General features: G+C 42.5%; 1 protein-coding gene and 1 long non-coding RNA gene across 3 annotated transcripts in view; one reads left to right on the top strand and one right to left on the bottom strand.

Annotated features, from left to right (window-relative positions):
• The window catches only part of LOC131827025 (uncharacterized), a 68,881-nt gene extending 65,683 nt beyond the window's left edge, over positions 1–3,198 (bottom strand). The window contains exon 1 of the long non-coding RNA XR_009351859.1: positions 3,028–3,198. This is a non-coding gene — a long non-coding RNA (uncharacterized LOC131827025). The remainder of the gene's footprint in view (positions 1–3,027) is intronic.
• Positions 3,199–15,409: 12,211 nt separating this feature from the next.
• Positions 15,410–16,596, top strand: part of ITGA4 (integrin subunit alpha 4) — an 80,691-nt gene continuing 79,504 nt past the window's right edge. For both annotated transcript variants that reach the window (XM_059166862.1, XM_059166863.1), the window contains exons 1-2: positions 15,410–15,751; positions 16,119–16,240. In XM_059166862.1, coding sequence (XP_059022845.1) covers positions 15,555–15,751; positions 16,119–16,240 — 319 coding nt within the window. In that variant the 5' untranslated portion in view covers positions 15,410–15,554. The remainder of the gene's footprint in view (positions 15,752–16,118; positions 16,241–16,596) is intronic.

Genomic DNA, 16,596 nt, shown 5'->3' with positions numbered 1-16,596 from the left:
ACCTACACCATGAAAATGGTGGAGGTAAACGCATGTTTTTGAAAAATCTCCTGTAGGCTTTGTTAGTTGCCTTCCGGGAAGCCATCCCCTCTTCATTCCTTGCTAATAGTCCTCTGAAATGAATCTGGTATACCAGCTCCAGGTGATAAACTATGATTAGTCTAATGGTATCCTGACCATCCCATCCCCCGCTTTTTACACATTCACTTTCCTAACACAGCTCAGAATGTCCTGGTTATCCAAAAAGACTTCAGAGAAAGTCTTCTGGAGGACCCTTCTATGAAGGCTTTCTTCTTATTGATGATAGAAGGAAAGGAATTCATTCATTCTGTCCAGCTCTGCTTCACAGCAACAACTTGATTATAGAACATGGAAAAAGAAAAACATTTCCCCAAGTGTATTCTGTATATTCTAAATAATAAATTTGAGCATTGTTGTGATAGAGCGCAATTGGTTCATTCTTAAAGTTTTTGTTTGTTTGTTTTAATATCTGTGTGTTTTATCTAAGAGAGAGCTAAAGAAACTAGATTTTTCCAAATGTATGTGACCATAAAATTCCCATTCAGGGATGGTTCACAGAATTAGTCTTCTTCAGAACACCATTGTGATTATATTGGACAAAAGAGTGAATTTTATCTAATCAAATATTCATCAAAATCATGATATGTCAAGGATGTGCTGAGAGAACTCACAGCAGGCTGAAAATATCTAAAGATTTAAGTGTTAATGTCCTCTAAGATAAAAACAGATCAACTACTTGGGATGTTCGGTGCTAAGATTTGGATTCTCATAAATCTTACTTATTCTCAAGAATTATAAAAGTTGTTTCAATAAAGATACAGCTAGAAAACTACTGTTGCTAAGAGACTCATTATGAACTTGAGTTACTATGGAAGCTGCTACCCTCATCCCAAGAAAGAAGTATGGAAGAAAGGAAGGAAGGAAAGAAAGAAGGAAGAGGCTAAGAGTCTTCTATACTAATAGTTCATTCTGTCATTATTTAAAAAAACACCTAATAAAGAATATGAACTACACTAGAAATTTTTCCATGACTATTTACAGTCATAGGGAGAATAGGATTTCTAAGTATAATTCATTGAATCTGGTAGTAAAAGCATGCTGTGAAATTTTATCTCATCATAAAATAGGATTAATATGGCTTATAACTAAATGTCAAAATAGATTTTCAGTACACTGTCTGATTTAATTTCACAACCACCAGATGTTAGCAGAAAAGAGTGATTTATACTTAGCTTCTCAGTTCAGATTTTTTCTGGCATTTCTGACAATAGACTTTGTACTTGACTGGTATAACTGTGTCATGAAACTCAACGAAGAATATTCTCGGAGATCTTACTACTCAAAGTGTGATCCATAGCCTAGCAGCTTTGGCATCATCTGGAAACTTGGTAGAAATGCAGAATCTTGGGCTTCACCCCAAAGCGACTAAATCAGAATTCTCATTTTAACAAGATTTCCAAGTGATTCATACACCCATTAGAGTTTGAGACACACTGTCTTAGAAGACATTCTCCAGGTATTTTACTATTACTGAGAACTATTCTGCCACCACCTGGGGTAATCAGCAGATTTTCCTAAGAACACGACACTGGGATTACAGCTCAACCCCTTCACTGTGCACCCAAACTGCTAAGTCCCCATAGTATTTGTGCCATCAATCCTATTCACATGGAGCCACTTTCTTTTAATAGTCTCTCCTCTTGGTCCTCAGAAAGCTGACCTTTCTCTGGTTCTCTCCCTTCTCTGATGATTTCCTCTCAGACTCAATTGTGGGTTGCTTTTCCTCTGCCTGACCCAGAACTCTGGTGTCCTCCACGATTCTCTCCAGTGCTCTATTTCTCTCCTTTTTCATGTGCTCTTCATCATCTACTTGCATGTTTATGATGCTACAAAGATCTTACCTTTGGCACAGGGGTATCTCCATCTAATTTCTCTGGAACATAGTCATTGCATGTGTCTCAGAAAACTCAAACTCAACGGCCAACCCTCCCATGCAGATCTGCTTCTCCCCTTAACCTGTTTTCACAGTGAATGGTAATACCCAGTCACCCAAGAACTGTGGACACCATACTCACTTCCTCCCTTACCCCCACATCATCCCTTTCTCTTTAGCCCTTTAAGACCCATTTAATTTGAGCTCTTGGCATCTCTCTTATACATCATTTAGTCTCTCTGCTTCTAATTTCCTATTCAAACCCTGATATCTCTAGGCATATTTTTCTACTGCATACTTTTTTTCTGAATAGAATAAGAATTCATATTCTTTAGCATGGCATATGAGCTTTGCATACTCTAATTCCTGCCTACTACTTTGACGTCTCTTCCTGCTACTCCCTGATCTATGCCAAGTGTCTCAAGTCCTCTAAGTGCACTATGTATTTCATGCTGTCTTTGAGCTTCACCCCCATTCAGCGAGCACCTTCTCATATCAGAAGATGCCCCTTAGATTCCCTTACCTTAAATAAGCTTTTCCTGACCCTTGTGGTTGACCACATCTTCTTTGTTCCCACATGGAATATTGCAATTTTAAAAAGGGTAGTACTTTGTTATATGTTGGTCTTGCATCTATATGCTGTAATTTCCTTGAGTACGGGATTCTGTCTTATTTATGTTTGCATTTGTAGCACCAAGCACCATGCCCTGCATAGGGTAGGCGTCAGTAAATACGTGCTGAGAGATAGAATAAGTATATAGGCTTGGGAGGAATACGAAGGAAACTGGGAAATTGTCTATAGTTTACTTGCTGATGCCTAAGACTTGATTATCACGACAAAGCCAGGCTTAAAATGGATATCCCGGTAGACTAGACAGTTTCACAGCATGGGCCAAAGAAATGATAGCAGAGCTGTGCTTGCGAAAGAGGGACGTAGGAGGAAGCAGATCTCTGAGGGATATGGGCACCGATGAGTGGTCAGGGAGCTTCCAAAAGAAGCCGTGCAGATGTTATCTGCTAACAGACGTCTGAGTTATACATACAGAGGAGCATAAGAGAACAAGCAGGCTTACCCTCAGACAAATGTTTCTCTCGTAGGTTCAGTTCCCATACAGGAGATCTTGGGATGTTGTTTACAAGTCAGACTATCATTTCACTTCAGACGATATCCGGAGCTGGTGCGTAGCTGAGCTCTCTGGTGAAAAATGAGGATTTCCTCTAAACCAGAGGCAAAAGCCATTTGAAGGTCCTGTCTGAAAGATTATCAAATGAGGTTATGAAATCTGGCAGTTTTTTTTTTTTTTTCTCAAAACTGTTCTCTTGACTTTAAAACCAGGCTAGTGCTAATAACGGTGTGCTCTGAGGATGGGAGTCTTTTGAGGGCTGTGGAGGAGGTTTAGTCCTGCCCTGCCTCCATTCTGCTCTCCTGTTTTCATTTTGTAACCAGCCTTAGGGACTCAGAGTTGCTAACGTGCCTATTGGCAGTAAGCATTGTCAATATTGATGTTGACCCCAAAACAAGGATTCATCTCTGTCAAACCACTAGAATTTTATTTGACTCAATGAAAACTTTTTCAACAGAGCTATGAAGGCATTTTTGCTCATTCCTTGAACTACTACTAGTTGAAGACTGAATTGGATTTCATAAAGATTTATGAACACTTCCAAAAACACTTAACAGCCGAAAGCTATGTAGTCATTTTTTCCATGTCTGAATAAAATGTGAGGCTTGTGGAAGTGACCAGTGGTCAGTGGTCAGAGAGCCAGACATGGATTAGGATCGTTTCTGCCCAGTCTCTGCTCTGTCTACCACAGGACTCATGGCTTTCCTGCCAGCCCATGCCAGCTGCCTCTGAAGAATTTTGCAAGCTTGCTGAAGGCTTGGAGTGCATCCTTTATACTATTAACTTATTGGAGTTCAGTTAAATTTTGAGATGACCCACCTTAATTATCGGCAGAAATGTAGAAGGGGCAATTATGTCTAAACTGTGAATAACCTGAAAATTACTCTGAATAAGGGTGAAACAGATTTACTTTTATATTAACACTTGAATGTAGGTGGGTCAGGTGGTGCAGTAATCATTTTTAATGAAAAGTCTCATGACGAAGATTTGACTTACATGGATCTAGAAGGTCATTTTGTGTAACTTCATTCCCTTAGCCTTATTTCCAATACTAACCTCTTATGCCTGGGAAAGGCAGTAGGTGAGGCACAGCAGCTTCTCAAAATTACCTTGATAGAGTGGTGAAAAGTTTAAATTCCCAAAGCTTCCTTAATTTACAAGGAAAACATTGTGAATCTGAATTCAACTAAGCTAGGAGTTAAATAGATGCTCTCAACCTGCAAAGGCAAGATTTCTTTAGATACTGAACTTCTCTTGTCTATACACAGCATAGGTCCTGGAGTATATTGATTGGAAAGAAATTGTAAATAAATAAATAAATTTATTTGAATAGCAGACCAGGTTGAATTTTTTTTAAAAGATTTATTTATTTATTTGAGAGAGGAGGGGGAGGGGCAGAGAAACTTAGTCAGACTTCACACTGAGTGCAGACCCTGACTCGGGCTTGATTTCACCACCCTGAGATCACGACCTGAGCCAAAACCAAGAGGTGGCCGCTTAACCAACGGTGCCATCCAGGTGCCCCCTTAGTCACTTATTAATGCTATAAGATGCCCCTTTCCACAGGCAATCTTTGTATCTTTAAGACACCAGAGCCAATCAAGACAAATCATAGATTTTTCAGCTCTGATCACAGTGATTACACAGGAACATTGAGACCCGCTCCTTTTGTCAGCTTCCTCCTGTTTCCTGAACCTTAGTTTTGCATTCTTCTTCTGCTTTCCCCCCCAACCCCGTTTTTATTCTTCATTTGAATGGATTAATCTTTGTTTCCCTAACTCAGACTTGAGGAAGGTCTTTCTGTTTTTGCCCGGTGCTACTCCCAGAGACCCTGGCAAACCACTGAGATTGGCTGTCCCCCCGGATGGGCTAATCCAGTCTCCCTGTAAAAGAAATAGGAGGGTGGGAGGTCAGGACTGTGGTCACTGGCCTGGAGCAAGCCAGTTAACACTTCATAAGCCACTGCCTCATCTCTAAAACAAAAGAAATTATTCTACCTTACTCAGTCTTGTCTTCTAAGGATTAAACCTGTAATATAAAGTTTACTTAAGGCCAGGAATAAGCCTCAGTAAGACAGCATTATCTCCTATTTAATTGGTGAGTATTCTAGGTAGCGGAGTATTGACTAGGTCAGAGTTCAACCTGTAATTAGAACTGGTATCTCAGCAGTTTGTACTAGGAATAAATGCAGCAACTAGGACTGACGAAACTCACAGAGGAGTGTGAACAACCTATAATCATATTAACATTAAAAGATAGCAGCTAAGGTGCAAACTCCTTATATTAAAAGTTCAATCTCTCCTCCCTGAATTATCAGTAATGGTCTTTATTTTGTTGAGGCCAAAGAGGGAAAACAAAAAACAGAAAATGAACAACAACAATGACAAAACGCAGTTGTTAACATGGTCAGTGCTGTTTCTTTTCTAGTCTCTTGACCTGGTTCCTGCACCTTCTTTACCTCTGTGCCCCAGTTTGTGCTGGCCTCACATTAATGAGGCGGGGCTGACACTTCCTTTTATTAGGCAGTTAACCCTACCTACAGAGGATTCTAGGTTCTTTACGTACAATTACTCAAAGCTCAGTGTCCATTAATAGAGGTTACAGTGTTCTCCAATTATGCTACAAAATAATCTTTAATGAGGTCTGCGTATTCGGAAATGTTGTCTTTGCAGTTCTCCCCACCACGGAGATCTAAGTGTTTGTGATCTGGCTAGATGCCTTTGACATTTGTCTCTGAGTTTGCACTGGTGCTGCTCTTAGTTGCTCATCTGTTGATGAGAAGAGGAACTCTCAGCTTAAGGCTAAGATGAAAATCATCTCTCTCAATCTCTCTCTCTTTAATTTAAAAGTATACCTTTGACTACCGTGCTGCGTTTTGTCTTCTTTCCTTTCGCACCATACAGTGCCCCTAGGATCTCAAGCTTTACTGATAATTATTTCACAGCTACTTTAGTGCAGTTCGGAAAACATACTCTGTAAATTGTAAAGATCCATACAAGTGTAATTTATTTTTTGGTCATTTATCAGAAGACCACATATATATGAGTACAAAGGGAAATGAGTCCTGGGCAAGGCAATTGTGAAACCTCATAAGGGAAGAAACTGTTTCTTTTCTCTACATTAATCATTTCTGACACCAAGTGTGTGGGTTTTCTGTACCGGGTAATTCTCTAATTCTCTGCAGACACCATCTGGGTGTCCTATGATTTAATTCAGTTTTGACACTGACACCCAGAGGTAGTATAGACCTTACAGGTTAAGAGCTCGGTCCCATAAAGAAAGAGGCCAGTCAGAAATATAAGCCTCCCATACTTCTGACTGACTGGTTAAAAATCAGGGGTACCTGTGACCCTGTCCTTAGTTCCATAATTAACTAGAATGGTTTACAAAACTCAGGGAAATGCCCTATTTACCAGTTTATCATAGAGGATACAACTCGGGAATAGCCAGATGGAAGAGATGCATAGGGCAAGGTGCGGGGAGCTGTGCCGAGCTTCCATGTCCTCTCTGGGCACACCACCCTCCCAAAACCTCACTGTTCACCAACCCAGAAGCTCTCCGCAGCCCATCATCTAGAGTTTTTGAGAGGTTCCATTACACAGACACACTTGATTAAATCATTGATCCTTAGTGATTGAACTTAATTTGTAGCCTTCCCTTCTCTCTCCTGGAGGTTGGGGAATGGGGTTTAAAATTCCAATCATCTAATCACATGGCTGGTTCTCCCAGCAAACAGCCCCAATTTTCAGGGGCTTTCCAAAAGTGACCTTTATCCCTCCAGAGGGATATTCTATTTCAGGAGCTGGAAACAAAATCTAAATATTATAACCAAGGTGCTCCTTTCACCTTTATCACTTGGGCAATTACAAGACTTCAGGAGCTCTGGCCAGGAGCTAGATACAAAGACCAAAATGTATATTTCTTACTATATCATAACATCACAGCTAGAAAAGAGTGTTATCTGACATTTATGGAAAGAAAAGCATTTCTATTCAGCACATACTTAACTAACCCAGCATATAAAAGACAGATGATTGACTGATACACAGATAGCCAGTTATAGATTTTGATGTACAGACATATAAGTGTTGATATTTGTTCAAGATTCATATTTTTCTCCTTACATTTACCTCTTCTCACATTTTAAATACTTAATGACTGAACTGAATGTCTTCCACTTGCCTATCTGTCTGTGTGATTTCCTGACTCCTCTTGTAGGCTCCGAAAGTATACAGTTCCCAAACTGTATATGGTAACTTAAAACGGTAACATTTTCTAAACAGAAATAACATTAGTGACGATCTAATTGAACCCTCTCATTTTAATAATAAGGAAGTTACAAAAATATAAGGACAGTTTCATTATTGGACTTCAGTTTCATTATTGGACATTCCCAAATCACTCTATGGTCTCTAAAACTGGTTTTTTAAAAAGCCTGCCTTGGGGCTTGGGAGGCACAGTCAGTTAAGTGTCTGACTCTTGGATTTGGCTCAGGTCATGATCTCAGGGTTGTGAGATCAAGCCCCACATCAGGCTCTGCACTCAGCTCAGAATCTGCTGGAGATTCTCTCTCTCTCTCTCTGCATTCCCCCCCTTCCGGCCTGGCTTTTTCTCTCTTTAAAATAAATGAATAAATCTCAAAAAATAAAATAAAGCCTGTGTATTCTTATGTGAAGCATGAAAAGAGTAAAAAATATCTCTACAGGTCACAAAGAAAACGTTTATATTATTATCATTGTGTTGAATTAGTATTACCATCCCTTAGACAATAACAAAAGATGGACATGAAATGGATTTTTTCCCACTATTATCCATAATTCTAATGAGTTCCTTATGACAACATGTGGCTTTAAAACCAAAATAGTTTTTCTAGTTTCTATAAACAGAGGAAATTTACTTTACTGGGTCAATATACCGTGCAACTGTTATAAACAAAGCCGATCTTCAGTGTGCACCAAAAATAGAATTTCCAGTCTGTCTGCTGGTCTTCCAATGCATAGGCATGAGATAGAGCTAAAATTAGTTTTTGCAGTATTATTCATTATATTTTACTAATCCAAATTGGAAATAATTCTAAAATCTCTGTAGGATTTTAAACAATTCAGGAAGCTTTGGTACATTAAATTATTTTTTTTTTATTTCTCACTATTCTTACAAAGGGGTATAGCTCCTCTTCACTGTTTACATTCCTCCTATTTACTGATGATATTTTAGTCTCTGATGTTCTCTTATCTTTTATCTGGTCTACAAAGAATAATCTCCATGTTCTTTCAGAGTGGTCTGGTTTAAAAAGAAGAAAAGAAAAGGAAGGAACTCCGCTTAAACTAGATTTTTCCCCCTTTAGTCCCCCCACAGAACATTTAGCTACTTTGAACACATCACTATTAATAATTTTTGCTTTATTCATACTGTATTTTGTTATGTTGCTTTGAAATTATTTTCTGGTTTGAAGTTTGTGTATGTAGTCTAATCAGATTAACAGCTATTTGAGAATAGGAACATATCTTTCATTTCTTTTGTGTCTTCAAAGTACTTGGAACATATGTACATAAATGTTTGTTGTGTGATATAACTTTACCCATGATTAGACAATTTTACACTGTTTATTCACCACATCCCTCTCCAAAATGCCTAGGAATGCTGTTTTGCCAGATGAGGTCATCCTATGAGAAGCTTTGGATAAGACACTGTTGTCTAGCACTTTTACTATCACTCTAGCCTCTGAGAATATAGGAGAGTGATACCATGAACTATCTGTGTCATGTGAACCTCTGAGATCCCTGCGTGGACCAGTTGTTAAATCATTCCAGTGCACAAATCCAATCTCCCAGGTCAGATTACTTATGAGATAAAATGTGGTCACATAATAACTATGTGCTTGGTGGGGAAAATGGCTTTAGACTAGGTCTCTATACATTGTAACAAAAGGCGCAATTGTTTCTTTTTCTGAACTGAAGCATGAAATAGACTTGGTTTAAGAAGTTATAAAGTATCAGTAGTTTCAGGAGTTTTGAAAAGACTGTAAAAAGAAAATGTCTCAGAATTGCCCTTCTATTCCAGAAAAATTGCCCCAAACACCCAAGCCAGAAGAAACCTCTCTGTCTGTTGAATTTCTCTGTTGTGTCGTATTTTGTATGGCATTGGGTATCTACTGGCTTAAAAAGTTATTTCTTCATCTGTTGATACCCCAAATTAAAGGGAACATTTCCAGAGGGAAGGCTATGTTTAGGGTAGGTTAAAAAAAAAAAAAAAAGGTATTAAACCCAGGTAAGATACCCTAATTTAATTGGGTTGAGTTGGGGTAGGAGCCAATAGGAGTCCCTGAATGGGGAAATGACATATTTGTATTTGTACTACAGAAAAAAAAAAAAAAAAAAAATCATGTGCTTATATATGTCAATGTATTGAAAAGCCACAAGACTAAAAACAGGAAATTATTATTTATTGTCTGATTGCCTATTGGAAGGCATATCTAAAAAAGGATAAGGATCCCAAATCTGTATACCATGTTATGTACAGCATCTCTCAGCTGCACATAATAGGTGTTCCCTAAATATTTGTTGAATGAGTGTATAATAAATATAAGCAATTAGAGACAGAAAATGCCTTTTATAACTAGGACAGCCTTCCACATATGAGCCCTGAGCTCCAATTTCCATACATTGGTTATCCCTAGAGGTACTTTATTTCTACATAAATTCTATCATTAATGACAATGACGATGATGATGATGATAAAAAAAAAAAAGAATGAAGGAGTAAGGGCTACTATTTATTCTGTATTGATTATGTGCCAAGCACTGTATTAAGTGCTTTACCCACAGTCATTCATTTTCCCCATCCAAACAGAGACAATTTAAGAGATTAAAAGCTGTTTGAGCAACACTAATGCACCACCCAGGGTTTGGATTGGCAGTAGGAACAGACATCTTCGATGACACACCCTCTGGGTTTCCTGAGCTCCCCTGCTATTGGGTGCACCCTTTCAGCACACCAGCAGCTTTGCAGGGAGTCCGAGTCTCTCCTCTGTGCTGGCCTGCAAAGTGTGATCAGCAAAGTTCACCTCCTACCAAGAAGAGAATGGGTCTTGGGTAAATGCTCCAGCCTCTCATTTTTCCAGTGAGGAATTCGAGAGTGTGTCCCACACAATTTCTCAGCAGGTTTCAGAACTCTTATGACTGAGGAGGTGCCTTGTTTCATGGTTCTTTAAAAGCAAACTTGTCAATTGATATTTATATTCAAGCATCAGAAAATCTGGGTTAATATTATCTTTCAGGATAAAAGAATTAGAGCTGCTGGTTTGTTGTTGGGAACTATATTACTGTAAAAATAAAACAAAGCAACCAAAAAATCCTTTATTGACTTAGTTTGAATGCCCCAAGAGCAGACCTTGGGACAAGCACTTGAGTGCAGTCAATTTACTGAGGATAGGGGAGGAGGTGCCTCAGAAGAGTGGATTAAAGGGAGTGGAGAGACTGAAAAGTCTTTATGGATTTTTTTCTTTACTATTTTACTATTTCTATTTACTATTTCTTTACTTTTTTCTTTACTATTTTCTTTATGGATCACTAAGTGTTTTACTTAGCGCATGCTTTTACTTTAATAATTTTAAAAAAATAAAGGAAAAGGAAAGGAAAAACTAACCAACAGTACTTGCCAGATGTATCTGATTATTCTACTGTCATAGATTAATCTCTAAAACCCACCCAGAATTATCCAAACCCGCTCTTCCTTTCCTCTCCGTTCCCACTCTTTCCTGGGCTTTTTGTGTTGCTTTTCCTGGCATCACCATTGTCTCAGTCACCTGGCCTAAAAATGCCTGTCATACCTTACTTCTCCATATTACCTGTACTTGCTAAATCATGTCAATTTTTCCCCAGTGTATCATACCAATTCTTCAATCTCCCCTCCCTTACACACTGTACCTAAATTTAGGTCTCGAGACTGCCCTTCATGCCAACACCATTTGCTCTCAACTAGTGGTCCCTTCTCCCCTGCAATGTATATGACATTCACAATTGACTACATTGGCTGGTTCTCTAAACCATATCATCTCTCTCCTTGAAAACTATAAGCTGCTTGAAAGTAGGACCTAACTTGACATGTCTTTGCATCTCCTAAGGGACGTAACACATTGTTTTGCATATAATGATGCATGAAAATAAGCTCATAAACATTCATATTTCTCTCCATTTATGACATTACTAATGTAAAAAGTTCAAATCACACAAGGACCATTCAAAAAATACTTATGGAGCACCTGTTCTGTGCCAGCCAGATACCAGATGCTGGAGATCTGAGGTGAACAACTCCAACAGCACAACACAAGTGTTCTATGCTCATATTCTAGAGAAAAAGACAAAATGAAAAAGTGAATACGTATATGATTACGAGTTAAGGGGATCTGAAGAGCATGAACAGCATAGCCTGTGAAAGAACAACGTGGTGACCTATTTTAAATAGGCAGGCAAGGAAGTCCTCTGGGAGGAGACCTTTAGGTTAAGGCTGAAGAAAGATAGGAATCACGTGAAAAGTCAGAGGTTGTGTGTCCAGGCAGAGGGAACAACATGGACAGAAGCTCCAAGGCTGAAAAAACTTCTATGCACTTAGGGAAATCAAGGAAGTCCTGGGTGGCTAAAACACCATGACCTGGGCAAGTGGCCAATGGCAAGTGTGCAAAGTAGTCAGACCCCAGATCACTGGGTCTTTGTAGGCCACGTTAAGTTTGTACTAGAAGAGCAGTGGGAAATTACTGAAAGGATTTACACAAGGGAGTAGCATGCATGATCTGATTTAGAATTTTAAAAGTTCACTATAGCTTCTCTGATAGATAGTGTGGGGAGGGATGAGTCAGGAAACCAGGTAGTGGATTATTGAAAAATCCAGGTGACATTCCTCTGCCTAGAAGGGGACCAAGAGACAGACAGAACAGAAGGACAGCAGGACATAACAAAAGGACAGAAGAAGATAGATCAACTTGAGATATAGTCTGAAGGTTGAATTGATAGACCTTGATGATTGGTGGATTAGGTATGGGGGCTAGAGAGAGGAAGAAGTCGAGGATTACTTTCCAGATTTCTGGTCTGAACAACGGGGCAGATGGAGTGTTATTCACTAGAAAGGAAAAGAATCGGTGGAGGAATAGTTTAGACTCAAGTGAGGATCAAACCTCAGTGTAAGGTATGTTATATTCACAATGCCCACTAGATATCCAAGTAGAGAGGTCAGGTAGGCAATAAAACATATGAATCTGGAGCTCAAGAGGCAGAAGGGGAGAGCTCAAAGAGGCAGTATCCCTAGAAGAGAGAATTTCGAGGAGGAGAAGCTGGGTGAGCCCATATTCGAATCTTCTCTACTGGGGAGGACTTTTTACCGAGGATAGAGATTACTTGGATTTCATCTTTTACTTTTATGTGAGGACTTGATGCAGCTCCTGGCACACAGTGGCCACCTGTAACCTACTGATCAAATGGCACGTATTAATTGGATGACTGCTTATTTACGTTCAGTTGAGGGTGAGGAATAGGCACAAGTCATTCTGAAAAGTTGTGCTCTTCTCCCCATCTCTCCTCCTCCCCCCACATGATTCTCATACTTGCCGACAAGGGCAGTTATTAGAGAGATAACAGTATCTTCGGGCAACATTAAACACCCTTTATTCCTCTTGACTTAACAAAACTGAACTGCTCTCTCTAAGCCTTGGAGGAAGGAAAGTCAGGCTAATACAGAGTATGAAGTAGTGATGGGAAGCTGTTTCTGGAAAGGTGGTGAATTATAGCCACAATCATCACCACACTCACAGAAATAAGGTCGTGCCCCAACAAGAGCCCTAGGGACTGTTACTCTTCTTGATTATGCTATGAAAAAAATTCTGTGGAGTCGATTTCATTGCATAAGCATTTGGTGAAGGGAGGGAAAGAAAGAGGAAAGTGTTCAGGTCAGCGTTGTGGCTGGAGTCTGGGGGGTGTGGGAGTGCCTTTGATAGATCTGTTTCTGGAGCTTCAACTGAAAATGTTGTGGCTGCAAACCAGAGGGGTTGCTCATTTCAGAGTGGTAACAATGTGAGCTAGTCATAAAATCCGGTTGAAATCAGCATGTTGATCTACTCAGAAAGAAATACACCCTGAGTGGAAAAACAGAGCAGGACCCTTCACCAGAGGGCCCTGATCCTGGAAGCCACTTCATTTCATTTGTACAACAGATTTATCACATACTATTACTTGCCTCTTATTTGTTGCAAATAATGAGAGAGTGTCACTGTTGCTTTTGTTCCGTTTGTTGACAAAAGAGTAAGAATAATTGGGTTGAGTATGGCTAGAATATCCTAACATCCCACAGACATCTCAAATTCCACCTGTCTAAAACTCAGTTCATCGACGCCTGCCCATTGTACACATTCACACTCGCACACACGCACCAGCATAACCTCATTCTTCCTATGCATTTTTTTTTTCTCTTTGAATTAGCACCATATACCCAGATCCCAAACTCACACACTCCCACTCTGTCTCAGCTCTGCATTCGGATTTACCAATACTATGACCAGGTCTTATTGGGTTCTATCTCACAGATCTCTCTCGAATCTCTTTTTTCCTCTATCCCTCCTTCTTACTGTAGGCTACCATCATCTTGACAGTTACTGTTGCAGGAAGCCTCCCAAATCAGGTTTTCAGTCTTTTCCTGACACACCTTACACAGCCCAAGACAAATCTTGCAACTGCTTCCTATCCACCCCAGCAGAGAGTTAAAAATTCCTAACCTGGGTTAGGAGGTTCGTGATGTGTCCCTCCTTGGGTAGCCAGCTTCCTGTAGTACTAACCTGTGTGTGGGCAGCTAAAAGCTCCAGCCCAGAGCCCCCCCCCCCTGCCAGTTCCTCTCTCTGGCCCTTCATTCCCCCTCTCAGATTGCTCAGCCTAACTTACCCCTCTTTGGCTTTCAGATCTCTTTTAAAGTGTCCCTAAATCATTCAGAACTTTCTCTAGTTACCAAAAGTTTGTTGGCTGAAAATTTTCCTGAAGGCTTGTCCTGCCTTGCGTACTGAGATATCCTGTGGGTTTAGCATAGTGACTGTTCAGTAAATACGCTGGAAGATGGAACAAGTATTTTAATGATGCGTCTGCCATTATAACCGAAGATGCGCTGCTTCCGTTGGCTTTAATGAATCCTTTTTCTTTCTTTCTTTTTATTCATATAGTATTAATTAATAACTGGATCTGCGTCTCCTGCAAATACCAGCCTAAGGGGCTGTGGCCGTCTCTCTCGTTGCTCTAGAACTTGAAGCGCATCTGGATAGCCCTGGGATAAAAATCGTCGACCCGGTTCTGGTATGTTGTGCTGTGGGTCGCCAGTGCATTTTCAGGCTCATTATGGTTTTCTCTTGACCTTGTACTGGGTCTACATCCCTGATGGCAGGTGTATCCAGCGGCAATGATGTGTGCATGGAAGGGAGAAGCATCAAGAAACAGGCCAAGATACCGTTAACGTGAGGCCGAGTTAGTGGGTGCTTAACCCGGCCTCCACGTTGGCCTCCGCCAAGCCTAAACGCTCTTCCATCCGGTTTGGCCCACTCACCCCTTCTCAGCCTCAGGAACACAGCCCTGACTTTAGAGAAGTATAGGGAGGAAGGAAGTGGGCACTGAAGGCTGCAGGGCTTTTGAAGCGAATAGCCATAACGTCTTTGTCACCAAAGCATGACTCTGGAGCTTTCAGGGAGTTCTCTTTGTTTGGCTTTAATTTGTGGCCCTTTGGTTAATTTCTCTTGTGGCTGTTTATACCCTCTCCGCCCCTCACCAGCCCCCACCACTACCAGAGATAGAGCTTATCCACGAAAGATCCAGACAGTTCTCGGCCTCCGTCCTGGTGCCCGAGTTTTGCGGCTGGCCTCTTTTGGGCCACACCAGGCAGGCCGCGGAGATGCTACGCTCATCGTGGTGCGCCGCGGGTCAGGCTGGGGCCACGCCGCTCCGCAGTCGGACCTAACCACGGTTAACAGGAGAAGCCCGCCGTGTCCCTTCCAGCTCCCCTCTCGCAAATCCTGGGAGTCCCGAGTCACCCCGCGCTCCGCGGGCTGGGAGGCCCCGGCCCGGACGCGCGTCAGGCGCAGCCGAGGTCCCCCAGCGCCCCCTACAGCCGCGCGTGGGGCGAGACCGCGCAGGGTCCTGTGCCTCCGCACCACGCCCGGGACCCCACCCAGAGGCCGGCGCCCCGGGACCGCGCGAGCGCCCGCAGCTCCCGGCTGCAGAAGCGGGGCGTGGGCCCTGCGGGCTTGCTGCATCCCAGATCAACCTCGATTGCTCCGCCCGCGGCGGCCCGACTTCCCCTCCCTTCCTCTGTGTGTCCCTCCCTCCCTCCCTCCTTTCCTCTCGCCCGCCGGCGCCGGACACGCTGCACTTCTCTTGGGGCGCTCTTCCCCTTGGCCGACCCGCGCAACTTTGGGACAGTGGCTGTTTGGTGTTGAATGTTCTCCTCCGAGAGCGCATGGCTGGGGAAGCGAGGTGCGGGCCCGGTCCCCGAGGGGCCGCCGTCTGGGAGGCGGTGCTGCTGTGGCTGTGCCTGGGAGTCCCGACCGGGCACCCCTACAACGTGGATACCGAGAGCGCGCTGCTCTACCAGGGCCCCCCCAACACCCTGTTCGGCTATTCGGTGGTGCTGCACAGCCACGGGGCGAACCGATGGTGAGTGGAGTGGGACTGGGCGCTTTGGGCAATTGAACGCTGCGAGAGAACGGCGCCTCAGGGATTCCCTGCCCAGTTCAAACTTTCCTTCCTCTGGAGGAGCCTGAAGGGCAGTGCTGGACGGTCAGCCCGCTGGATCTGCTCGGGCAGCTAACTGATCTCGGGGTGGCACGCCTGGGGTGCGTTCTGGCGCGAGGCTCTAGGAGCTGCGAGTTGGGGATGTCGGGTTTGGTGTGTGCGCGAGGTGGTGGGCGGAGATGGAGGTTTTGGGGGAGCGGCCCCCCTGCCAGCTGCGAGTCGTGGAGACCAGGAGTTCAGTGGGCAGCACAGCTCACGTCTGCACGCACGTGCACGTTTCTCACTTTAGGCTCGTAGTGGGGGCGCCTACGGCCAATTGGCTTGCCAACGCTTCAGTGGTCAATCCCGGTGCGATTTACAGATGCAAGATCGGAAAGAATCCAGACCTGAATTGCGAACAGCTCCAGCTGGGTGAGTTGGGTGTCGGACCCGGGGTGTGTGTGGGGGGGGCGGGGGGGTAGGGTGTCCTAGCATATGCCCTGGAAAAACTCATAGTCTAAAATGAATGATTTTCACTCTTCACTCCAAACCATCTAACCTTGTTAAAACAAAAGTGATTCCCTTCTTTCTGTCAATATTTGTCTCCCTTTTGCTTAGGAGGACGATTGGAGTACCCTGGCAAAACTATGGAGAGGAATGTTCTTAGGATACATTCTCTTCACCTCTCCTTCTCTGTCCCTTATGTAGAACACATTTTAAAGCTCTCAGCACATTGAAGACAGGATCCAGCTAGGCCATCACTTAAGCATTTTATTTCCATCTTTGAC

This window comes from Mustela lutreola, chromosome 3 (genome assembly GCF_030435805.1).
Source record: "Mustela lutreola isolate mMusLut2 chromosome 3, mMusLut2.pri, whole genome shotgun sequence".
Classification (NCBI taxonomy): Eukaryota; Metazoa; Chordata; class Mammalia; order Carnivora; family Mustelidae; genus Mustela; species Mustela lutreola.
This window is presented reverse-complemented; position numbering and strand designations above follow the sequence as displayed.